The sequence below is a fragment of the Salvelinus alpinus genome, chromosome 14 (assembly GCF_045679555.1).
Source record: "Salvelinus alpinus chromosome 14, SLU_Salpinus.1, whole genome shotgun sequence".
Lineage (NCBI taxonomy): Eukaryota > Metazoa > Chordata > Actinopteri > Salmoniformes > Salmonidae > Salvelinus > Salvelinus alpinus.
The window spans coordinates 27762736-27786626 of record NC_092099.1 but is presented as its reverse complement, the minus strand read 5'-3'; the positions used below and the strand labels follow the sequence as shown (position 1 = coordinate 27786626).

Genomic DNA, 23891 nt, shown 5'->3' with positions numbered 1-23891 from the left:
CCGAAAGCAAGTGAAGTATATGTGCTCATACTCAGTATTGTCTCTCCTCCATATCTGGGGGTTGTATGCCACCCTGTGGTCGGTGGTCTAATTGCAACATGTTTTACAGAGCGCAGAACACAAGCACAGTAAAACACACACTTTTGTGATATCCGACAGACGTTTTAGATATTAAAGAGTCAATGTATAGTTAATTTCTATCGTGTTGCATGATTGGAAAATTATCGGAAATTGCTATAAAACAAAATTAATCGCTTTTCCACTGCTCTGTCCGCAACTGCATTCATAAACGCCATGAAACCCTGAATTTCAAACACAGATTCAACCACAAAGATCGGGGAGGTTTTCCCAAAACAACTACAAAGATTAGCCTACATCATCACACAACGCAGATTGTTTTTGCTCCGATGCAATGTGTAGGGACTGCGTCCTGCTTGTGCAACTGCGATATCCGTTACAACATACAGAATAACCATACAGAAGAACGAGAAGGCATACATAATAATGGCCTTTATTGTTCGTTCAAATCGGTGCGAAATTTTTGTTCAGTTATGAGGCAGAGACATAGGCTACATCATCATTGTTCAGAAAAGGGTGGTCGTGAGTGAAGGGAGGTGGCGTGAGCAGCAGCAGCTACGTAGAATAAAATGTGTGCGTAAAATAATACATGCGCAGAACGGATCCGTAGTTTTGAGAAATATATGTCCAGAAGGGCGGGCTGCAGGCGAAATAGGGCTATCCTCCCTAATCACAGTGTAGCTTGCTTTGTTGGTATGCTTTCTAATGTTTGACTATGTTTCAAATGGAATACACCTTTTTCATTTCAAAGAGTGCTGACCTCTCTACTGATGATTTTAAGTCAATAGGCTACACCAACTAACCATCTAAAAAATAATACTTTAATGATTCCTTACACAAGTGGTGTGTGTATACTCTAAAAGTTCAACAAAGGTTCTTCTAAAATCCTCAAAGTTCTTTGAAGAACCTTAGGGTTCTTGGCACTGAAAATGGCCCCCAATAAGTTATTCCAAGTACACCATAGGAGGTAGGGTTCATCGAGGAACCTGCTTAGTTGGTGGGGGTTCTTGCTGGAACCTAACTGCCCCACTGAAACATGTGGGTTTGGATTTGAAAGGGCAGCAGGTGAAGGCACATAAAATAGACACAATTCAATTAATATCAATCAACAGAGGTAAGAATATGTCAGCTTTAAGAATATGTTGCAGGCTAGCTATTTTGGGTGCAGATGACTGAACTTTTCACTGTTGTGTCTGTGCAGGTATACAGACAAGGAGGCGTGCAAAGGTACGTCAATTGGTATGTTATGCAGATCACATTTACCATCCTCCTACCTTACATCTTCAATGAATATCCCATAGGCCTCTACATTATGGACAAGGTCTTTTTCTATTCACCTTCACCACAAAAACCAAGGTATGAATACTGTCGTGTGCATGTTTTGTTAATCTGTATTATTACATTTTTGGGGGATTCAGACTTCACCCTCCCTATACCTCTGATTAATATAACAGGAAACCTGTTCAATCACCATCACTGCAAAATCATTCTGGCTGTGGATACGGAGAACATCAACACATTAACATCAACACACTAGAGGATATACCCATTGGACTTGGGGTTCTGCTGGGAGTTTACTTCATATTTCAATTTTTGTATTCTGCTTTGCCACTAAAACCATAATAAACACTGAAAACTAAAAGTGTGTTATTGTTTACCCCAAAAGGTTACGAGGATCCATTAAAAGGGGTTATTCGAAGAACTTATAGGGGTTCCCCCACATTTTCAATTTGAAGAACCCCTAAAGGATACTCCAGGAATCTTTTATTTTTTAGAGTGTATACCTGCAACTGAATTGTAATAGCTATCTACCCTGTTTCAGTCAGAGGTTGCCCGTCAAGTCCCCTCACATGCCCGTCCCCAGGGTCAGGAGGGAAGACAGCCAGTATTAGAGAACCCATGCATGGGATTCAAGAGAGGATGTACAATGTTAGCTTTTGCCTATTTCTGCCAGCAGGAGGTGCCATTGTATAATTATACAGTAAAGTACAGTTTGATCAAAGATTTGTATAACTAAATTAAGATAGAACACAGCCTGTCGTTTCCAATGGGAACAAATTAGTAATTGTGGGCAGAACAAGCAAGGAGGTGGGCAGAGCCAAGCACGAGCTAGCGAGATCCTATTGGCCCGTTCTAAGATGCATCTGCATATTTCCGTTAGAGAACGCCTACTGTGTGACATGCGCAATAACTCAATTTCCCTTTGCACCCCTTCTAAACACCATTTTTTTAAACTTTGCCAAAGGGTAAAAATCCATCACCGTCCATCTTCAACCACTGCCGGCCGCTGAGCTTCCTCTCATTACCATATTTGGATGTTTCACATTTATACATCCGGTGAAATATCTGGTCTCATTGTTCTATCTGTGGTGTTGTGGTAACACATTTTATGCTTTAATTCACCATATGGAATTCAGGATTTGGGTCGTTGTCAATCAAGTATTTGACCCAGCTCTGCTTTGTAGTGTTGCAAATGCTCATAAAGCTGTAAACTAAGGATGCCCTCGGCAGGTAGTGCTAGAGTTAGAATCTTGGCAAGGGGATCTGGGGGGAGTAGTCGGTCAGCAGAGAGACCACCAGACCCTGGAGAGATAGAAAGAGAAAGCATGACGCACAGATAAAATAAGAGAAAGAAATAGGGGTAATGTTAGAATCTCCTTGAGAATAAGAACCTGGACACACCTACTCATTCCAGGGTTCTTCTTAATTTGTGCTATTTTCTACATTGTAGAATAATAGTGAAGACATCATCACAATGAAATAACACATATGGAATCATGTATTAACCAAAAAAGTGTTAAACAAATCCAAAAATATTTGATATGTGATTCTTCAAAGTAGCCACCCTTTGCCTTTGACAACTTTGCACACTCTTGGCACTCTCTCAACCAACTTCATGAAGGAGTCACCTGGAATGCATTTCAATTAACAGGTGTGCCTTGTTAAAAGTTACATTTGTGGATTTTATTTCCTTCTTAATGCATTTGAGCTAATTAGTTGTGTTGTGGCAAGGTAGGGATATCTTCTGTATACCCCCTATCTGGTAAAAGACCAAGTCCATATTATGGCAAGAACAGCTCAAATAAGCAAAGAGAAACGACAGTCCATCATTACTTTAAGACATTGTCAGTCAATTCGGAACATTTCAAGAACTTTGAAAGTTTCTTCAAGTGCAGTCGCAAAAACCATCAATCGATATGATGAAACGGTCTCTCATGAGGACCGCCACAGGAAAGGAAGACCCAGAGATACCTGCAGAGGAGAAGTTCATTAGAGTTACCAGCCTCAGAAATTGCAGCCCAAATAAATGCTTCACAGAGTTCAAGTAAAAGACACATCTCAACATCAACTGTTCAGAGAAGACTGCGTGAATCAGGCCTTCATGGTCGAATTGCTGCAAAGAAACCACTACTAAGGGACACCAATAAGAATAAGAGACTTGCTTGGGCCAAGAAACACAAGCAATGGACATTAAACTGGTGGAAATCTGTCCTTTGGTCTGATGTGTTCAAATTTGTGATTTTTGGTTCCAACCGCCATGTCTTTGTGTGACGCAGAGTAGGTGAACGGATGATCTCTGCATGTGTGGTTCCCACCATGCAGCATGGAGGAAGTGGTGTGACGGTGCTTTGCTGGTGACACTGTCTGATTTATTTAGAATTCAAGGCACACTTAACCAGCATTGCTACCACAGCATTCTGCAGCGATACGCTATCCCATCTGGTTTGGTTTTAGTGGGACTATCATTTGTTTTTCGACAGGACTACGACCCAAAACACACCTCCAGGCTGTGTAAGGGCTATTTGAGCAAAAAGGAGAGTGATTGAGTGCTGCATCAGATGACCTGGCCTCCACATTCACTGGACCTCAACTCAATTGAGATGGTTTGGGATGAGTTGGACTGCAGAGTGAAGGAAAAGCAGCCAACAAGTGCTCAGCATATGTGGGAACTCCTTCAAGAATGTTGGAAAAGCATTCAAGGTGAAGCTGGTTGAGAGAATGCCAAGAGTGTGCAAAGCTGTCATCAAGGCAGCTTATTTGTTTATTTAAGCAATATGAGATGGAACGGAGTTCCATGCAATAATGGCTCTATATAATACTGTATGCTTTCTTGAATTTGTTCTGAATTTGGGGACTGTGAAAAGACCCCTGGAGGCATGTCTGGTGGGGTAAGTGTGTTTGTCAGAGCTGTGTGTAAGTTGACTATGCAAACAATTTGGGATTTTCAACACAATGTTTCTTATATATCAGCCCTCTGATTACAATGAAGAGCAAGACATGCCACTCTGTTCTGGGCCAGCTGCAGCTTAACTTGGTCTTTCCTTGCAGCACTGGACCACACGACTCGACAATAATCAAGATTAGACAAAACTAGAGTCTGCAGTACTTGCTTTTTGGATTGTGGTGTCAAAAAAGCAGAGCATCTCTTTATTACGGAAAGACCTCTCCCCATCTTTACAACCATTGAATATATATGTTTTGACCATGACAGTTTATAATCTAAGGTTACATTGAGGAGACAAATAATTTAGTCTCCTCAACTTGTTCAACAACCACACCATTCATTACCAGATTCGGCTGAGGTCTAGAACTTAGGGAATGATTTGTACCAGATACAATGCTCTTAGTTTTAGAGATGTTTAGGACCAGTTTATTACTGGCCCCCCATTCCCAAACAGACTGCAACTCTTTGTTAAGGTCTTTTACATGACTTCATTATCTGTGGTTGCTGATGCGTATATGGTTGAATCATCAGTATACATGGACACACATGTTTTGTTTAATGCCAATGGCAGGTCATTGGTAAAAATAGAAAAGAGTAGAGGGCCTAGAGAGCTGCCCCTGCGGTACACCACACTTTACATGTCCATTAAAGAAAACCCTTTGACCCTATTAGATAGATAGCTCTGAATCCACGATATGGCAGAGGTTGAAAAGCCATAATACAACAGGTTATGGTCATTAATATCAAAGGCTGTACAGTACAGCTCCCACAATCTTATTATCAATTTCTTTCAAACATCAGTCAATTGTGTCAGTGCAGTACACGTTGTGTGCCGTTCTCTATAGGCATGCTAAAAGTCTTAATTTGTTTACAGAGAAATAGCATTATATTTGGTCAAACAATTTTTTACACAACAGTTTGCTAAGAGGTGGCAGCAGACTTATAGGTCTGCTGTTAGAACCAGTAAAGGCCGGTTTACCACTCTTGGGTAGCGGATTTACTTTGGCTTCCCTCCAGGCCTAAGGACAAAGACTTTCCTCTAGGCTCAGATTTAAGATATGACAGATAGGAGTGGCTATAGAGTCAGCTACCATCCTCAGTAGCTTTCCATCTAAGTTGTCAATGCCAGGAGGTTTGTCATTATTGATTAATAACAATTTTTACACCACTCCCACACTAACTTTACAAAATTCAAACTTGCAATGCTTTTCTTTCATTATTAGTTTTTTATGCTTGAATACGATGGCTCGCTGTTCGCTGTTAGCATTTCCTGCCTAAGTTTTCCCACTTTGCCAAAGAAGAAATCGTTAAAATAATTGTCAACATCAAATGGTTTTGTGATGAATAAGCCATCTGATTCGATGAAAGATGGAGTTGAATATGTCTTTCTGCCCATAATTTCATTTAAAGTACTCAAGTTCTTTCCTATCATTCTTTATATCATTGATCTTGGCTTCATAACAGTTTCTTCTTCTTTTTGATGAGTTTAGTCACATAATGTCTCAATTTGCAGTAAGTCAGATGTGTAGCCAGACTTTTTAGCCACTCCTTTTGCCCCAACGCTTTCAACCGTACAGTTTTTCAATTCCTCATCAATCCACGGAGCCTTAACAGTTCTAACAGCCAGTTTCTTAACTTCTTGACGCTAGGGATCAGATTATTATTATTTATTTTTTTAAATAACGTTCCCAAGGTAAACTGACTATTTCTCAGGTCCAGATCGTAGAATATGCATATAATTTACAGATTCGGATAGAAAGCACTCCAAAGTTTCCAAAACTGTCAAAATATTGTCTGTGAGTATAACAAAACTGATTTTGCAGGCAAAATCTTTTTCAAAAAACAAGCCTGAAACCCTTTCTAAAGACTGTTGACATCTAGTGGAAGCCATAGGAACTGCAATCTGGGTCCTATCTATTTCTATTTCCCATAGGCAAGCACTGAAATGGCCTGTGACCTCAAAAACAAAAATTCCGGATGGAATTTCCTCGGGTTTTCGCCTGCCATATCAGTTCTGTTATACTCACAGACATTATTTTAACAGTTTAACTTCAGAGTGTTTTGTATCCAATGCTACCAAGTATATGCATATCCTAGCTTCTGGGCCTGAGTAACAGGCAGTTTACTTTGGGAACGTCAGTAATCCGAAATTACGGACAAAAACCAGTATATTAATGAAGTTATTGACAAACAATCAATCGTTTTACCTGTACAGTGCAATATTATTATGTGTTCTTTACATTAATTTACTTAAGCTCCAACCTTTTCTCAATGTGCTCCATTTTTATATTCTTTATCTTATATAAAATAGTAATTCTCATTCATTTAGATTTGTTTTAACATTATGTATTATGCACAGCTGCAAAAAATATTGATTTGTATCATACACGTAGCGTATTACCAAAGATGTTCTTCTCATCTTCTTCTCATCTATCTGTGGTATTACAGGACAATTTGAAAACCGGAAGTGTTCATCTTGCTACCGGGATGCTAATGTTGCTGCTGTGATGCTAATCTGAAAACAGCATGCGTTCGTTGCTATCAGAGTGGTGGGCGGGGGGTTTTGACTCACTAAAATGTCGTACATGGAATGGAAGGTTGATTTGGCCATTTTTCTAACATTTCACTAGTTCAAAGTCAAAGCAAGTAACTATATCCTGCAAACAAAACAATGCTCTCTGCAAATAAATATTTGCCAATGTTTATATTTTGCGGAATAAATTTTCCTTTTCTAAAGAACTACTGTACATACAGTTGAAGTCGGAAGTTTACATACACTACAGTCATTAAAACTAGTTTTTCAACCACTCCACAAATTTCTTGTTAACAAACTATAGTTTTGGCAAGTCGGTTAGGACATCTACTTTGTGCATGACACAAGTACTTTTTCCAACAATTGTTTACAGACAGATTATTTCACTTATAATTCACTGTATCACAATTCCAGTGGGTCAGAAGTTTACATACACTAAGTTGACTGTGCCTTTAAACAGCTTGAAATAAAGTGGTGATCCTACCTTACCTTAAACAGGGAATTTTTACTAGGATTAAATGTCAGGAATTGTGAAAACTGAGTTTAAATGTATTTGGCTAAGGTGTATGTAAACTTCCGACTTCAACTGTATATGTCTTTCAGGTGTTTTCACTTCGGGGTCGTCCTCTCTGACATTTAATTTATTCATTTTCCAAGCCAAAGGTTTCAGCGAGACCAATGAATCAGGGAAGATAATAATGTCTTAGATTTGTTAAGCACTTTTGATTATACAAGAATAATCTCAAAGTGCATATAATAAAAGGCAAAATACAAAAATAGTAAATATATATAACCATATCATCAAAGCAACAATCAAAGTCTAGTAGGATGGATAGGCCAGCCGATAAAGATGAGTCTTAAAGATGGCTTTACAAGTGGGATGCACTGTTGAGCGTTACATCCCGAGGGGTTCGTGCTGATTGTACGGAGATTGTGACAGCCGGTTAAATGGCACCCCTTCAGAAGGCAACAACAAGATGTATGTCAGGAGAAGTGCAGTATTAACATAAGAAGACATATACTTGGAATATGGAGGAGGAATGGAGGGAAAAAGAGAAGCAGAGGAGGTCTAAGTGAGAGAGGGAGGAAGAGGGTGAGCTTGAGTTGGTTAAAAATGGCAGAAAATGGGAGATGGTTTGTTAAAGAAGAATGGTAGAAAGTGTAAGCAGAGTGAGCTGAAGACAGGAGGAGAAATGGAAGTGAATTAGGGCGAAGTCTTGGAGGTGGTAGGTGTGGTGAAGTTCTCGGAGCCCGAGGCTTGCACCGAGGGTCAGGATAAAGATGAGTCTGTGACAGTAGGAGTGAAGTTTTTGGAAAAAGTGGACCCTTGCCTTTTGGCTGATCCATTTGTGGTTTCAGGGTGGGTGAAAACAGAGTTGGGTGCGATGGAATCGTTAAGGGTAACCGGAAGTGGTCTTGTGTTAATTGTTTGTGTTTCTGCTGGTCAGAGGGAGCAGGTGCTCCGTGTTAAATGAATGGGGGCAAGAGATGTGAATTGTTTTGCTCTCAAGAAAAGGGCGCCATTGAAAGGAGTGATTACTGGGGTAGCGGTAAATGTGAAAGTTGACCAACTGAAGGGGAAGGTTCCTGGTGTTTGTGATGCTCGTCATTTGGTGCGACGCAGACAGGGTGGCGTGAGTGGTGAAACAGAAGTCGTTGTCTGTTCTTTTGATGTTGAGTCTTTGCACAACAAAATGATGTTAGGATATATAAGTTATCCTGTACAAGTTTTTGTGCCGAATACATTACATTGTTACAGGTATCAAGCTTATGGGCACGTGGCAGCAGTGTGTAGGAAGAAGAAGAAGGCGGAAATAGATGTTGTGCAAGTGACTCAGCCCCTGTAATAGGGTTAGAGGCCGAGAATCCCAGTGGAGAGAGGGGAACCTTAATGACTCCAACCTAAGTGTATGTAAACTTCCGACTTCAACTGTATACAGAGAAAAGAGTCGGCCCAAGAATTGAACCCTGTGGCACCTCCATAGAGACTGCCAGAGGTCCAGACAACAGGCCCTCCGATTTGACACACTGAACTCTATCTGAGAAGTAGTTGGTGAACCAGGCAAGGCAGTCATTTGAGAAACCAAGGCTATTGAGTCTGCCGATAAGAATGCGGTGATTGACAGAGTCGAAAGCCTTGGCCAGGTTGATGAAGATGGCTGCACAGTACTGTCTTTTATCGATGGCGGTTATGATACCAGATTGCAAACCAGATTGCATAGTGGCGAAGGTACGTTGGTATTCGAAATGGTTGGTGATCTGTTTGTTAACTTGGTTTTTGAAGATTTTAGAAAGGCAGGGCAGAATGGATATAGGTCTATAACAGTTTGGGTCTAGAGTGTCTCGCCCTTTGAAGAGGGGGATGACCACGGCAGCTTTCCGATCTTTGAGTTTCTCCGACGAAACGAAAGAGAGGTTGAACAGGCTATTAATAGGGGTTGCAACAATTTCAGCTGATCATTTTAGAAAGAGAGGGTCCAGATTGTCTAGCCCAGCTGATTTGTAGGGATCCAGATTTTGCAGCTCTTTCAGAACATCAGCTGTCTGGATTTGGGTGAAGGAGAAGCAGCGGTGGGGGCTTGGGCAAGTTTCTGCGGGGGGTACAGAACTGTTAGCCAGGGTAGGGGTAACCATGTGGAAAGCATGGCCAGACGTAGAAAAATGCTTATTGAAATAATCGATTATCGTAGATTTATCGGTGGTGACAGTGTTTCCTTGCCTCCTGTCACGCCCTGACCTTAGTTCCTTTTTTATGTCTCTATTTTGGTTTGGTCAGGGCATGAGTTGGGGTGGGCATTCTATGTTTTTTTCTATGTTTTCTTTTCTATGTGTTTGGCCTGGTATGGTTCCCAATCAGAGGCAGCTGTCTATCGTTGTCTCTGATTGAGAACCATACTTAGGTAGCCTTTTCCCACCTGGTGTTTGTGGGTAGTTGTTTCCTGTTTTGTGTTGTTGCACCTTTCAGGACTGTTTCGATTTTCATTGTTTCACTTTGTTATTTTGTATTTCGTGTTCAGTTATAATAAATGAACATGGACACTTACCATGCTGCGTTTTGGTCCCATCTTTCCTGTTCCTCAGATGAAGAAGATCGTTACACCTCCGTGCAGTGGGCAGCTGGGAGGAGGTGCTCTTCTCCATGGACTTTACAGTGTACCAAAACGTTTTGGAATTAGTGCTACAGGAATTAGTGCTAAATTTCTGTTTGAAAAAGCTAGCCTTAGTTTTCCTAACTGACTGTATATTGGTTCCTGACTTCCCTGAAAAGTTGCATATCACGGAGGCTATTCGATGCTAATGCAGTATGCCACAGGATGTTTTTGTGCTGGTCAAGGGCAGTCAAGTCTGGAGTGAACCAAGGGCTATATCTTAGTTGTACATTTTTTGAATGGGCATGCTTATTTAGGATGGTGAGGAAAGCACTTTTAAAGAACAACCAGGCATCCTCTACTGACGGGATGAGGTCAATATCCTTCCAGGATACCCGGGCCAGGTCGATTAGAAAGGCCTGCTCGCTGAAGTGTTTGACAGTGATGAGGGGTGGTCGTTTGACAGCGGACCCATTACGGACGCAGGCAATGAGGCAGTGATCGCTGAGATCCTGGTTGAAGACAGCAGAGGTGTATTTAGAGGGCAAGTTGGTCAGGATGATATCTATGAGGGTGCCCATGGTTACGAGTTTAGGGTTGTACCTGGTAGGTTCCTTGATAATTTGTGTGAGATTGAGGGCATCTAGCTAAGATTGTAGGACGGCCGGGGTGTTAAGCATGTCCCAGTGTAGGTCACCTAACAGTATGAAATCTGAAGATAGATGGGGGGCAATCAATTCACATATGGTGTCCAGGGCACAGCTGGGGGCTGAGGGGGGTCTATAACAAGCGGCAACATTGAGAGACTTATTTCTAGAAAGGTAGATTGGATTTTTTAAAGTAGAAGCTCGAATTGTTGGCACAGACCTGGATAGTATGACAGAACTCTGCAGGCTATCTCTGCAGTAGATTGCAACTCCACCCCCTTTGGCAGTTCTATCTATGGAAGTTCTATGGAAACTTCTGAATTTTTGGTGGCCTTCTTAAACCAGGATTCAGACACGGCTAGGACATCAGGGTTGGCGGAGTGTGCTAAAGCAGTGAATAAAACAAACTTAGGGAGGAGGCTTCTGATGTTAACATGCATGAAACCAAGGCTTTTACGGTTACAGAAGTCAACAAATGAGAGCGCCTTGGGAATGGGTGTGGTGCTGGGGGCTACAGGGCCTGGGTTAACCTCTACATTACCAGAGGAACAGAGGAGGAGTAGGTCGGCTAAAGGCTATAAGAACTGGTCGTCTACTGTAGTGCGTTGGGGACAGAGAATAAAAGGAGAAGATTTCTGGGCGTGGTAGAATAGATTCAGAGCATAATGTACAGATAGGATGTGAGTACAGTGGAAGTAAACCTAGGCATTGGGTGACGATGAGAGCTGTTGCGTCTCTGGAGGCACCAGTTCAGCCAGGTGAGGTCTCCGCATGTGTGGAGGGTGCGACAAAAGAGCTATCTAAGGCATTTGGGGCTGGGGGCGCTACAGTGAAATAAAACAATAATAACTAACCTAAACAACAGTAGACAAGGCATATTGACATTAGGGAGTGGCATGTGTAGCCGAGTGATCATAGGGTCCAATGAGCAGCAATAGGTGAGTCAGGGAGCCGTTCGGTAGTCGCTACTATGATAGGCGAGCTGGAGCTAGCGGGCCGTGGCCAGCAGATGGGTCTTCGTTGACGTCACAATGGAAAAGCCTGTTGAAACCACCTCGGACGATTACGTCGGCAGACCAGTCGTGATGGATCGGCGGGGCTCCGTGTCGCCAATAAAGGGTACAGGCCAATTGGCATAAGAGGTATTGTAGCCCAATAATTAGCTGGTAGACCTCTTCGGCTAGCCGGGAAATGGGCCTAGCTCGAGGCTAGCTCAAGGCTAACTGGTGTTTGCTTCGGGACAGAGGCAGGAGTAGCCATTCGGATTGCAGCTAGCTAGCTGTGATGATCCAGTGTAATGGTCCAGAGCTTGGAATCCGGAGATGTGGTAGAGAAAAAGCAGTCCGATATGCTCTGTGTTGATATCGCGCTGTGCAGACTGGCAGGTATTGACCGAGCTGAGGCTGGTTAACGGTGAAGACCGCTAGCACTGGCTAACTGACTTCTAGCTAGTTAGCTGGCTAGCTTTTGATGGGGGTTCCGTTTCTAAAGTATAAAAATAGCAGATCCATACCACGTTGGGTGAGGCGGGTTGCAGGAGAGTATAATCAGTCCGTAAATGGAAAGTGAGATTAAAATATATACGAAATATATACGGGGGGAAAACGAGGAAAACTATTATTTACACGGGACAAGACGCGACAAGACAAAACACACGTCCGACTGCTACGCCATCTTGGGAAAAAATTTGCATGTGTAGGGATGTGACGTCAATCAAATCAGATGTATTTATAAAGCCCTTCTTACATCAGCTGATGTCACAAAGTGCTGTACTGACACCCAGCCTAAAACCCCAAACAGCAAGCAATGCAGGTGTAGAAGCACGGTGGCTAGGAAAAACTAGCCAAAGACTTGAATGGAATATGACTGAAGGAGGGAGATGTTTATTTTTCATGTGTCTATTTTTTTAATTTTGTATGATGTCGGTTTTTCCTCCTTTCCTACTATCGATATTTGTTCCATAGTTTACCATCCGTACAGTAGGTGGCGGCATGCATCTCTAACCATTTTTTGCGGACCGCCATAATACCATAGAAGAAGAAGGTTATTTCGGTCGAGGAACGTCACCTGCATCTGTGAGGTGTTCCGAAGCCAGGGAAGGGATGACCGGCCAGACGGAGGCTGATATACCTGGTAAGAAAACCTGTCAAGTGTCTGTATCTCGCTTTTTTAAGCATATGGCTGTTATTTAGATAGTGTAGCACCAGTAATGTGTGGTGGTGACCATTCGCTAACCTGTTGCTATTTCTGGCTTGCAGCGACTTAAATAGGTAGCTGACAACTGCTTGGCATTAGGATTTACCTACTCCTGTAACGTTAGCCTAGTGAAATCAGGGTCATTTTAGTACAACCAAACCTTGTAGGCTATATTAAACCTGTTATATCCCCAAACCCCAATGAAATGTCATAGTTTCTCTCCTGTCTGAAGGTAGTTTTATTTTACCGTAACAGAAACAGGAGCAGTCTTCACCTTTGGGAAGAGCAAGTTTGCTGATAATGTGCCCAGTAAATTCTGGCTGAAGAATGACCATCCAGAGGAAATCTCATGTGGGGGGGATCACACTGCTGTCATAACAGGTACTCAATTTGTAGCCAACTCTCTCCCATGGGATTGGGTGACTTGGAGACGCTGTATAAAACCATAAATGATCTGTCTGTTGTTTATAAAATGACTAAGTTATTATAAATAGTTATTAACAGTTTATTGATGTTATATTGAACCTGTAATTTGTTATTGCAATGAACAAAAGGTTTTATACTTCAAGATGTGTAGTATATAGGCATTCAAATATAAATACATTTTTTAAACAAATGCATAAAAACAGTATAATTAAGAGTTTTATTAGCAGTTTATGAAATATAAGTGTAATGCCTTTTCTCCTACTTGTAGGCCATGGCAGGCTGTTCATGTTTGGAAGTAATACCTGGGGTCAGCTAGGACTGGGGTCAGAGATCAATGTCAACATCAACAAGCCCACCGCTGTGAAAGGTCAGTCAGTCCATCATGTACTAGGATTATGTTTGACTCATGTTTTGTCGAAGTTTTGCTACGTTTTGTAATGTTAAAACCTATGTTTTTTCCTTTAGCGTTGAAGTCTGAAAAAGTTAAGTTTGCGTCATGTGGGAGAGACCACACAATAGTGTGCACATGTAAGAGAACCATGTTATTTTACTCTGCATTACTTGAAAGGATGTAATGAATGAATATCTGCTGTTATCATTACTTATGAGTCTTTCTCCCATGGTTGTCAGGGAGTGGGCGTGTTTATGGTGCTGGCAGTAACCAGGAGGGGCAGCTTGGTTTGGGACACTGTGACGACACAAACACCTTCCACCTGCTTCATCCTTTCTCTGACCATGCACCAATCAAAATGCTTGCTGCTGGCTGCAACACCTCAGCTGCCCTGACTGGTAAGGATGATGACAGATGGGTTGTTTACTGGCATCATCAGTGTAGAACAGTCCTATCTATCTATCTATCTATCTGTCTGTCTTTCCGTCCGTCCGTCCGTCCGTCCGTCCGTCCGTGTTTTCTCTGTCTGTCTGTATGTGTCTTCCTTGTCAGTCTGTGTGTGTTTCTGATCTTTCACATGCCGTCTGTGTGCTGTGTTAGAGGACGGCAGGCTGTTCATGTGGGGTGATAACTCTGTGGGCCAGATCGGTCTGGGCACAGAGAGCTACGCCTCAGAGCCTAGAGATGTGATGGTGGGACAGCCAGTGGCCTGGGTGTCTTGTGGATACCACCACTCAGCGTTTGTCACAGGTAATACACTCACACGTGCAGGGTTATTTTATATTGGGATCTTAACCTTGTGCATACCACATCCTGTTGTTATATAATAACGCGGCTGGGTTATTGTTGTTGGTTTGCGCTTGTTCCAGTGGATGGGGACCTCTACACCTTTGGGGAGAGTGGGAGCGGAAGGCTGGGTGTATTCCCAGACCAGCTAGCCAATCACAGAGTCCCTCAGCGGGTGGAAAGCATCCAGGACCCGGTCATCCAAGTGTCCTGTGGAGGGGAGCACACAGTGGCACTCACAAGTAAATACCTCTGTGAAATACTATTACTATTAACCTTTTCACATGTGCGTTCCAAATATCTCTAACGGTCGCCCCAGTGTGAGTTGTTTTATGCGGGTGATGTCAGAATGCATCACTGTTCCAAAATATGATTGTTACGCAATAGGACAGTTAACCCATGCTGCCCTCAAACCAAGGCACACTGCCTGCTAATTATCTATAGGCTATGAATTGAGGTCTGTTCCGTCTCCTCATTAATTCATATAAGAATTAGCCCATTTCACTGTTGCGGACAATTTATGTTTTAGGCTTTACTAAGCCGGACAAACTTCTCTCTCCGACAAGAGCCCAAGCACTTCCCCAGTGTTTCCCCCAGATCAAGTAGGCATCTCTAGTCAGAACAGGCCTTGCACAAACTTTTTCCCCCTGGCAAATTTTCTGACTGGTGCCCACATTGCATTCCTTGTTGTTTTCCTTACAAATAATAACTTTGGACATGTGTGCATTCCTATCAAAGTAAGTGCCTTATTTTCTGTATATTGTGTTGTCATTTCTACTGTAACATACCGTATGTATGTATGGAGCATAATGTATTTACTGTTTTATTCATATGTTTCCAAGTTCTGGTGTCAAATCATGCATTCTGATTCTTTTTTTTTTATTTTTTTTATTTTTTATTTTTTATTTTTTTAATTTTAAATTTTATCCCCTTTTCTCCCCAATTTTTGTGGTATCCAATCGCTAGTAATTACTATCTTGTCTCATCGCTACAACTCCCGTACGGGCTCGGGAGAGACGAAGGTCGAAAGTCATGCGTCCTCCGAAGCACAACCCAACCTAGCCGCACTGCTTCTTAACACAGCGCGCCTCCAACCCGGAAGCCAGCCGCACCAATGTGTCGGAGGAAACACCGTGCACCCGCCCCCTCGGTTAGCGCGCACTGCGCCCGGCCCGCCACAGGAGTCGCTGGAGCGCGATGAGACAAGGATATCCCTACCGGCCAAACCCTCCCTAACCCGGACGACGCTAAGCCAATTGTGCGTCGCCCCACGGACCTCCCGGTCGCGGCCGGCTGCGACAGAGCCTGGGCGCGAACCCAGACTCTGGTGGCGCAGCATAGCACTGCGATGCAGTGCTCTAGACCACTGCGCCACCCGGGAGGCCCCGCATTCTGATTCTTGCATCGATTGTAATGGACACATATGATGTATGTAAAATACTTTTTTGAAGGTTGTACTGATTATGATGAGCTAATGCTAAGCTATTTTCCAGCTATGTGTGGCGCCATGTTTGTTGACACCATACAATGCATTCTCATTGTCACGTAAAGATGTCAGACCAAATATGCTATAAAAAACAAGGTGAAGGGATAGTTCACTCGACTGACTTATGGTGCTTCCAAGACAACTGGGAACTCTGAATGATACGAGGTCAAATCATGATGTCAATGATCTTCCGGTCGGACAGAGGGCCGAGTTCCCGAGTTGGAATTCTGAGGTGGATGACAGTTCAAAAATATTTTTCCCAGTCCGAGCTCGTTTTTTCCCCGAGTTCCCAGTTGTCTTGAACGCAATGAAGGTGGAAGTCAGAGATTTCCAGTTGTTTGAACATCAGATTGTAACTATGGTATCGCAGGGTTGCCAACTTAGACCTTTCCAGGGGTTTTATTTTATTTAGCGTATAAACTTCTCCTGTGTTTGCCACCCATTTATTGATAAATCCCCCCATCGTAGTAATATTTCCTGCATGATATCCCCCCACGATACCGTCCCCCATTTCTTCCGCCCATAGACTTGAAAACTCCCCACAAATGAAATTAACCCCCCCCCACAAACACCCCTAAAATGGTTCCATCCCTGTTTAGCTTTCGCACTATGGTTAGGCTAGGCAGTAGGTTTGTATTTGGGGTAATGATCTGTGAGGTGATAACATTTTATTTGCTTTGTGATTTGTCAAAAACGGTAAATTCATGTACTATGGTTATTGTATACACTGTAAAAAGTACATCAAAGATTTGTAATATGCTGAAAAGTTCATATTTTTCAGGCATTGTGTCTTATAGTGAATGGCATTCTGGGATTAGGGAGTTTTCACTTGTCAAGCATAAACAAACCTGGCTGCCAACATAAAGAATTTAGCTGCTGTTAGTTTAGCTCACACGCATCTCTTTTCTAAACAATATTACATTTCTCCCTTGTGCTCACCAGATATGTGGTATATTGTAAACAAGTTTAGTCGTTAGGTCGCTAACTTATGTTAAGTTTTTTGTCAGCACAACCTGTTATTTAGACTGGTTTATGGAATGAGTTTGGATGTGTTCTGTGTGATGTTTGGATGATGAAGTTTGCATTTATCTTTTACAATAAAAGGTGAAATTGAGGAATTAAGTTGTGAAGACCTTTATTTATCATCAGTACAAAACATTGTTTAGATGCTTTTCAGACAACAATGCTGTTTAGACGCGTTTGTTGCGTCATACGTTCTGTTGCTACTGTTCCAATCACATATTTGCGAAGGTACGCTGCAGGGACCACTCAACAATGATCACAAATATGTGATCGTACGTGTCAAAGGGTTAATACTAACTAAAGTTACAGTACTGTTAATGAAATAAAATAGTCTGTCTACTGTTCCTAGCTGGTAACTGTCTCATCTTCTTCTACACCTCTCTCTCTTCCTCTCCATGTTCCAGAGGACAATGTGTACGCATTTGGGCGGGGGCAGCATGGGCAGCTAGGCCATGGGACCTTCCTGTTCGAGGTACCTTTGCCAAAAGCACTGGACCACTTCCGGAATGGCAGAGTCAGTCACGTAACCTGTGGAGAGAACCACACTGCAGTGATCACAGGCAATCTTCCATACTATTCTACTAGTATACACTGTTGAATGGATGTTATTCAGAAATTTAAAGCCTGAGCATTTTTCCATTGAGACCTCATTTCTGTCACTCCAGACAGTGGGATTCTGTACACCTTTGGGGACGGTCGCCAGGGTAAACTAGGACTGGGGGAAGAGAACTTCACCAACCAGTTCAGACCAACACTGTGCCCACGCTTCCTCAAATACAGTGTCCAGTCAGTAAGTCAAGTAGTGTCTGTGTGTGTCTGTGTCTATGTTCGTGCACCTGCTAATACTGTGTATGTGTGTTTAGGTGGCATGTGGTGGCTCTCACATGCTGGTGCTGGCTATGCCCAGACTCCCAGAGGTTGAGGAAGTGGTGATAGAGCAGGATGATGTTACAGAGAGCATTCTGGAGTCTCTGGAGACCTACACCGAGCTGCTCCTGATGGACCCCTCCTTCCTGATGCCCAACCCACAGACCACACCTCTGTGGACCCTGTCTGCTAGGGCCCGCCGCAGGGAGAGGGTGAGTACTGCCAAAACATCTGACAGTTCCAGAAAGGAGATCTGAAATGTTGATTACAAAGGGTGACAGAGTTGTGGTGTTTGGTTTCCTTCACTTGCGACCAGTGTTGCATCACATTGCTGCACCTCAGTAATGGTCATGTGTAGTAGCCGACTTTATGTGAACCAGTCTAAGTAACTACTCTTTAATACTATTATTATGGTCTGAGGGAGCAATTTAGCCCTTATGTAGCCATTATTTAGTAGATTTATCTACTTTTCTGTGATGTGTGTTTCAGGAGAGTTCTCCAGAGCAGTTTGGCCAGATGTTCCGTAACCTTCCGCCTCTGATGTCCGGCTTCCTCAACGCCTCCCTGCCCCTGTCCAGAAATATCCGCATCTCCAGAACACCATCTGAAGACCCCTGCATCTCCTCACTGTCCTCCAATCCCTCCTCAAACGACCCCCCCAGCCCCTCTCTGTCCCTTAAATCCAGATCCAAAACCCCATTAACACCGTCACCCAAGTTCATATTCCCAGACCCTCCTAGCCCTTCACTCTCCTCCAAGTTCTCCCCTAAGAAGAGGCCCAGCCCATCAAAATCACCCAAATATGCATCTAAAGAATGCCTCACCCACTCACAGTCCTTTAAATCCACACATAAACTCATCCCCACCCCCTCAATGTCCCCTAAACCCTCCTCTGTAAAGCCCACAGATGACAACCAATCCCCCAAAACGCTGTCTGAGGGTCCCACCACACCACAGACAGGTAGCTGAATCCTACAATGCTGTCTTTCCTTTTCACCGCAGTACAGTGCCTTCGGAAAGTATTCAGACCCCTTGAATACTTTTGTCTTAGATTTTATTTTATTTTTATCCATTCTAGAATAAGGCTTTAACGTAATAAAATTTGGAAAAAGTCAAATGGTCTGAATAAGGCACTGTATACAGGCATAACTGCAGCCCATATTCTATGACCTATCCAGACCTGGGTTCAAATACATGGATTTGAGTATCTGGTATTTAAAATACTTTTTCTGTGTATTTGTGTATTTTCAAATACACAGCCCAAAACAATCACTCATAAAACTTAAATTAATTGCAGTCTCAAATAGCCACCTGTCCCTTTTAATAGCCAGGCAACTGCACACATTTCAGCAAATAACGCCTAATTCAAATAAATACAGGGCCTATGTGAATTTTTTTATGAGGTAACCATGAATTACCATGACATTTACACGGTTTAATATTTGAATTTGGTAAATAAAATAATTCAGTGATGACTTGAAAAAATTATGGCAATCATCAGGTTTTGTATCGCCAGTAAGAAACTGCTAGCCAATGGCTACTAACAGCTGAAAGCTGCTAACTAACTGGCAGGCACAAAAACCATCAACAATCTAGGGAGTACAGACCCCCAGAAATTGGCTGATCACATTCTAGTGGAGAAAGTAAAAACTGCCAAAAATGCACAGTCAAGAGGAGAATAATTATTCTGTCAATTAATATTTTATTTTTCGAATAGAGACATACTAAGACAAAACGTGACACAACGTGTAAATGATAACACATTAGTGCAGGAAATGAAGACATTTATTAAAATGCTGGAAGTGAATGCTGGAATTCAACAATTAACAATGCAAATGAGCAAAAGCTGTGTTAATTATGGAAGTAGACGCCTGGCTCAAACAGAAGCCTTTCTCTAATAAACACCTGTTGTGATCAGTGATTTAAGCAAATAAATGTCTGGGCTATTAATTGAAGTTTTACAGACTTTTATTTGAGTATTTTAATGGTTATTTGTAAGAACCAAATAGTCTGCCAAATTGTATTTGACAGTATGTTCAAATACTTATTTCAAATACTATTTTCAAATGCCTGGGTTAAATGCATTGGAATGTATTTGAGTCAGTGTATTTTAGTTTTTAAAATACTTTCCAAGTGTATTTCCAAATGCATTTATAATATTTTTTAAATAAAATACAGTACCAGTCAAAAGTTTGCGCTCAACAGTGCATCCCACTTGTAAAGCCATCCGAAACGGTGCATCCCACTTGTAAAGCCATCCGAAACGGTGCATCCCACTTGTAAAGCCATCTGAAACGGTGCATCCCACTTGTAAAGCCATCCGAAACAGTGCATCCCACTTGTAAAGCCATCTGAAACGGTGCATCCCACTTGTAAAGCCATCTGAAACGGTGCATCCCACTTGTAAAGCCATCCGAAACGGTGCATCCCACTTGTAAAGCCATCCGAAACGGTGCATCCCATTTGTAAAGCCATCCGAAACGGTGCATCCCACTTGTAAAGCCATCCGAAACGGTGCATCCCACTTGTAAAGCCATCCGAAACGGTGCATCCCACTTGTAAAGCCATCTGAAACGGTGCATCCCACTTGTAAAGCCATCTGAAACGGTGCATCCCACTTGTAAAGCCATCCGAAACGGTGCATCCCACTTGTAAAGCCATCCGAAACGGTGCATCCCACTTGTAAAGCCATCCGAAACGGTGCATCCCACTTGTAAAGCCATCCGAAACGGTGCATCCCACTTGTAAAGCCATCCGAAACGGTGCATCCCACTTGTAAAGCCATCCGAAACGGTGCATCCCACTTGTAAAGCCATCCGAAACGGTGCATCCCACTTGTAAAGCCATCTGAAACGGTGCATCCCACTTGTAAAGCCATCCGAAACGGTGCATCCCACTTGTAAAGCCATCTTTAAGACTAAACTTTATTGGCTAGCCTATCCTTCCTCCTAGTCTTTAATTGTTGCTTTTATATATTTGATTGTTGCTTTTATTTATATATAAATCTATATACATACACATACATACACACACACACACACACACACACACACACACACACACACACACACACACACACACACACACACACACACACTACCATTTAAAACTTTGGGGTCCCTTAGAAATGTCCTTGTTTTCCATGAAATATAGTCAAGATGTTGACAAGGTTATAAATAATGATTTTTAATTGAAGTAATAATTGTGTCCTTTGCTTTCGTCAAATAATCCTCAATTTGCAGCAATTACAGCCTTGCAGACCCTTGGCATTCTAGTTGTCAATTTTTTTAGGTAATCTGAAGAGATTTCACCCCATGCTTCCTGAAGCACCTCCCACAAGTTAGATTGGCTTGATGGGCACTTCTTACGTACCATACGGTCAAGCTGCTCCCACAACAGCTCAATAGAGTTGAGTTCCGGTGACTGTAATGGCCACTCCATTATAGACAGAATACCAGCTGACTGCTTCTTCCCTAAATAGTTATTGCATAGTTAGGAGCTGTGCTTTGGGTCATTGTCCTGTTGTAGGAGGAAATTGGCTCCAATTAAGCTCCGTTCACAGGGTATGGCTTGGTGTTGCAAAATGTAGTGATAGTCTTCCTTCTTCAAAATCCCTTTTACACCGTACAAATCTCCCACTTTACTGCCACCAAAGTACCCCCTGCTTGACAGATGGCGTCAAGCACTCCTCCAGCATATTTTCATTTTTTTCTGCGTCTCACAAATGTTTTTCTTTGTGATCCGACACCTCAAACTTAGATTTGTCTGTCCATAACACTTTTTTCCAATATTTTTCTGTCCAGTGTCTGTGTTATTTTGCCCATCTTAATCTTTTCTTTAAATTGGCCAGTCAGAGATAGGGCTTTTTCTTTGCAAATCGGCCTAGAAGGCCAGCATCCCGGAGTCGCCTCTTCACTGTTGACCTTGAGACTGGTGTTTTGCGGGTACTATTTAATGAAGCTGCCAGTTAAGGACTTGTGAGGTGTCTGTTTCTCAAACTAGACACTCTAATGTACTTGTCCTCTTGCTCAGTTGTGCACCGGGGCCTCCCACTCCTCTTTCTATTCTGTTTAGAGCCAGTTTGCGCTGTTCTGTGAAGGGAGTAGCACACAGCATTGTATGTTGTTTCTTGTCAATTTCTCGCATGGAATAGCCTTAATTTCTCAGAACAAGAATAGACTGATGAGTTTCAGAAGAAAGTATTTGTTTCTGGCCTTTTTGAGCCTGTAATCAAACCCACAAATGCTGATGCTCCAGATACGCAACTAGATACGCAACAGATACGCAAAAAACAAGGACATTTCTTAGTGACACCAAACCTTTTAACGGTAGTATATACAGTGGGGAGAACAAGTATTTGATACACTGCCGATTTTGCAGATTTTCCTACTTAAAAAGCATGTAGAGGTCTGTAATTTTTATCATAGGTACACTTCAACTGTGAGAGACGGAATCTAAAACAAAAATCCCGAAAATCACATTGTATGATTTTTAAGTAATTAATTAGCATTTTATTGCATGACATAAGTATTTGATACATCAGAAAAGCAGAACTTAATATTTGGTACAGAATCCTTTGTTTGCAATTACAGAGATCATACGTTTCCTGTAGTTCTTGACCAGGTTTGCACACACTGCAGCAGGGATTTTGGCCCACTCCTCCATACAGACCTTCTCCAGATCCTTCAGGTTTCGGGGCTGTCGCTGGGCAATACGAACTTTCAGCTCCCTCCAAAGATTTTCTATTGGGTTCAGGTCTGGAGACTGGCTAGGCCACTCCAGGACCTTGAGATACTTCTTACGGAGCCACTCCTTAGTTGCCCTGGCTGTGTGTTTCGGGTCGTTGTCATGCTGGAAGACCCAGCCACGACCCATCATCAATGCTCTTACTGAGGGAAGGAGGTTGTTGGCTAAGATCTCGCAATACATGGCCCCATCCATCCTCCCCTCAATACGGTGCAGTCGTCCTGTCCCCTTTGCAGAAAAGCATCCCCAAAGAATGATGTTTCCACCTCCATGCTTCACGGTTGGGATGGTGTTCTTGGGGTTGTACTCATCCTTCTTCTTCCTCCAAACACGGCGAGTGGAGTTTAGACCAAAAAGCTCTATTTTTGAATCATCAGACCACATGACCTTCTCCCATTCCTCCTCTGGATCATCCAGATGGTCATTGGCAAACTTCAGACGGGCCTGGACATGCACCCGCTTGAGCAGGGGGACCTTGTGTGCGCTGCAGGATTTTAATCCATGACGGCGTAGTGTGTTACTAATGGTTTTCTTTGAGACTGTGGTCCCAGCTCTCTTCAGGTCATTGACCAGGTCCTGCCATGTAGTTCTGGGCTGATCCCTCACCTTCCTCATGATCATTGATGCCCCACGAGGTGAGATCTTGCATGGAGCCCCAGACCGAGGGTGATTGACCATCATCTTGAACTTCTTCTATTTTCTTCTATTTTCTAATAATTGCGCCAACAGTTGTTGCCTTCTCACCAAGCTGCTTGCCTATTGTCCTGTAGCCCATCCCAGCCTTGTGCAGGTCTACAATTTTATCCCTGATGTCCTTACACAGCTCTCTGGTCTTGGCCATTGTGGAGAGGTTGGAGTCTGTTTGATTGAGTGTGTGGACAGGTGTCTTTTATACAGGTAACGAGTTCAAACAGGTGCAGTTAATACAGGTAATGAGTGGAGAACAGGAGGGCTTCTTAAAGAAAAACTAACAGGTCTGTGAGAGGCGGAATTCTTACTGGTTGGTAGGTGATCAAATACTTATGTCATGCAATAAAATGCTAATTAATTACTTAAAAATCATACAATGTGATTTTCGGGATTTTTGTTTTAGATTCCGTCTCTCACAGTTGAAGTGTACCTATGATAAAAATTACAGACCTCTACATGCTTTGTAAGTAGGAAAACCTGCAAAATCGGCAGTGTATCAAATACTTGTTCTCCCCACTGTATATACAGTTGAAGTCGGAAGTTTACATACACTTAGGTTAGAGTCATTAAAACTAGTTTTTCAACCACTCACAAATGTCTTGTTAACAAACTATAGTTTTGGCAAGTCGGTTAGGACATCTACTTTGTGCATGACACAAGTACTTTTTCCAACAATTGTTTACAGTCAGATTATTTCACTTATAATTC

At 42.5% G+C, this 23891-nt stretch overlaps 1 protein-coding gene and 1 long non-coding RNA gene across 4 annotated transcripts in view; one reads left to right on the top strand and one right to left on the bottom strand.

Moving 5' to 3' along the window:
* Positions 1–495: 495 nt before the first annotated feature.
* On the bottom strand, positions 496–10585 carry LOC139538692 (uncharacterized). The gene is made up of 2 exons (XR_011667785.1): positions 9881–10585; positions 496–3330 (listed from the first exon to the last, which is right to left on the bottom strand). It is a non-coding gene; the product is annotated as an uncharacterized lncRNA (long non-coding RNA).
* A 795-nt stretch (positions 10586–11380) lies between these two features.
* Positions 11381–23891, top strand: part of LOC139538688 (microtubule-associated protein futsch-like) — a 31676-nt gene continuing 19165 nt past the window's right edge. Inside the window, exons 1-12 of one of the 3 annotated variants that reach the window (XM_071341041.1) lie at positions 11381–11714; positions 12537–12705; positions 13024–13149; positions 13463–13561; positions 13660–13722; positions 13825–13983; positions 14186–14335; positions 14455–14613; positions 17285–17440; positions 17546–17670; positions 17744–17959; positions 18237–18708. In XM_071341041.1, the coding sequence (XP_071197142.1) occupies positions 12675–12705; positions 13024–13149; positions 13463–13561; positions 13660–13722; positions 13825–13983; positions 14186–14335; positions 14455–14613; positions 17285–17440; positions 17546–17670; positions 17744–17959; positions 18237–18708 (1756 nt within the window). In that variant the 5' untranslated portion in view covers positions 11381–11714; positions 12537–12674. Of the gene's footprint in view, positions 12706–13023; positions 13150–13462; positions 13562–13659; positions 13723–13824; positions 13984–14185; positions 14336–14454; positions 14614–17284; positions 17441–17545; positions 17671–17743; positions 17960–18236; positions 18709–23891 lie in introns of all 3 variants that reach the window. The other 2 variants (XM_071341040.1, XM_071341042.1) reach the window with 2 other exon arrangements.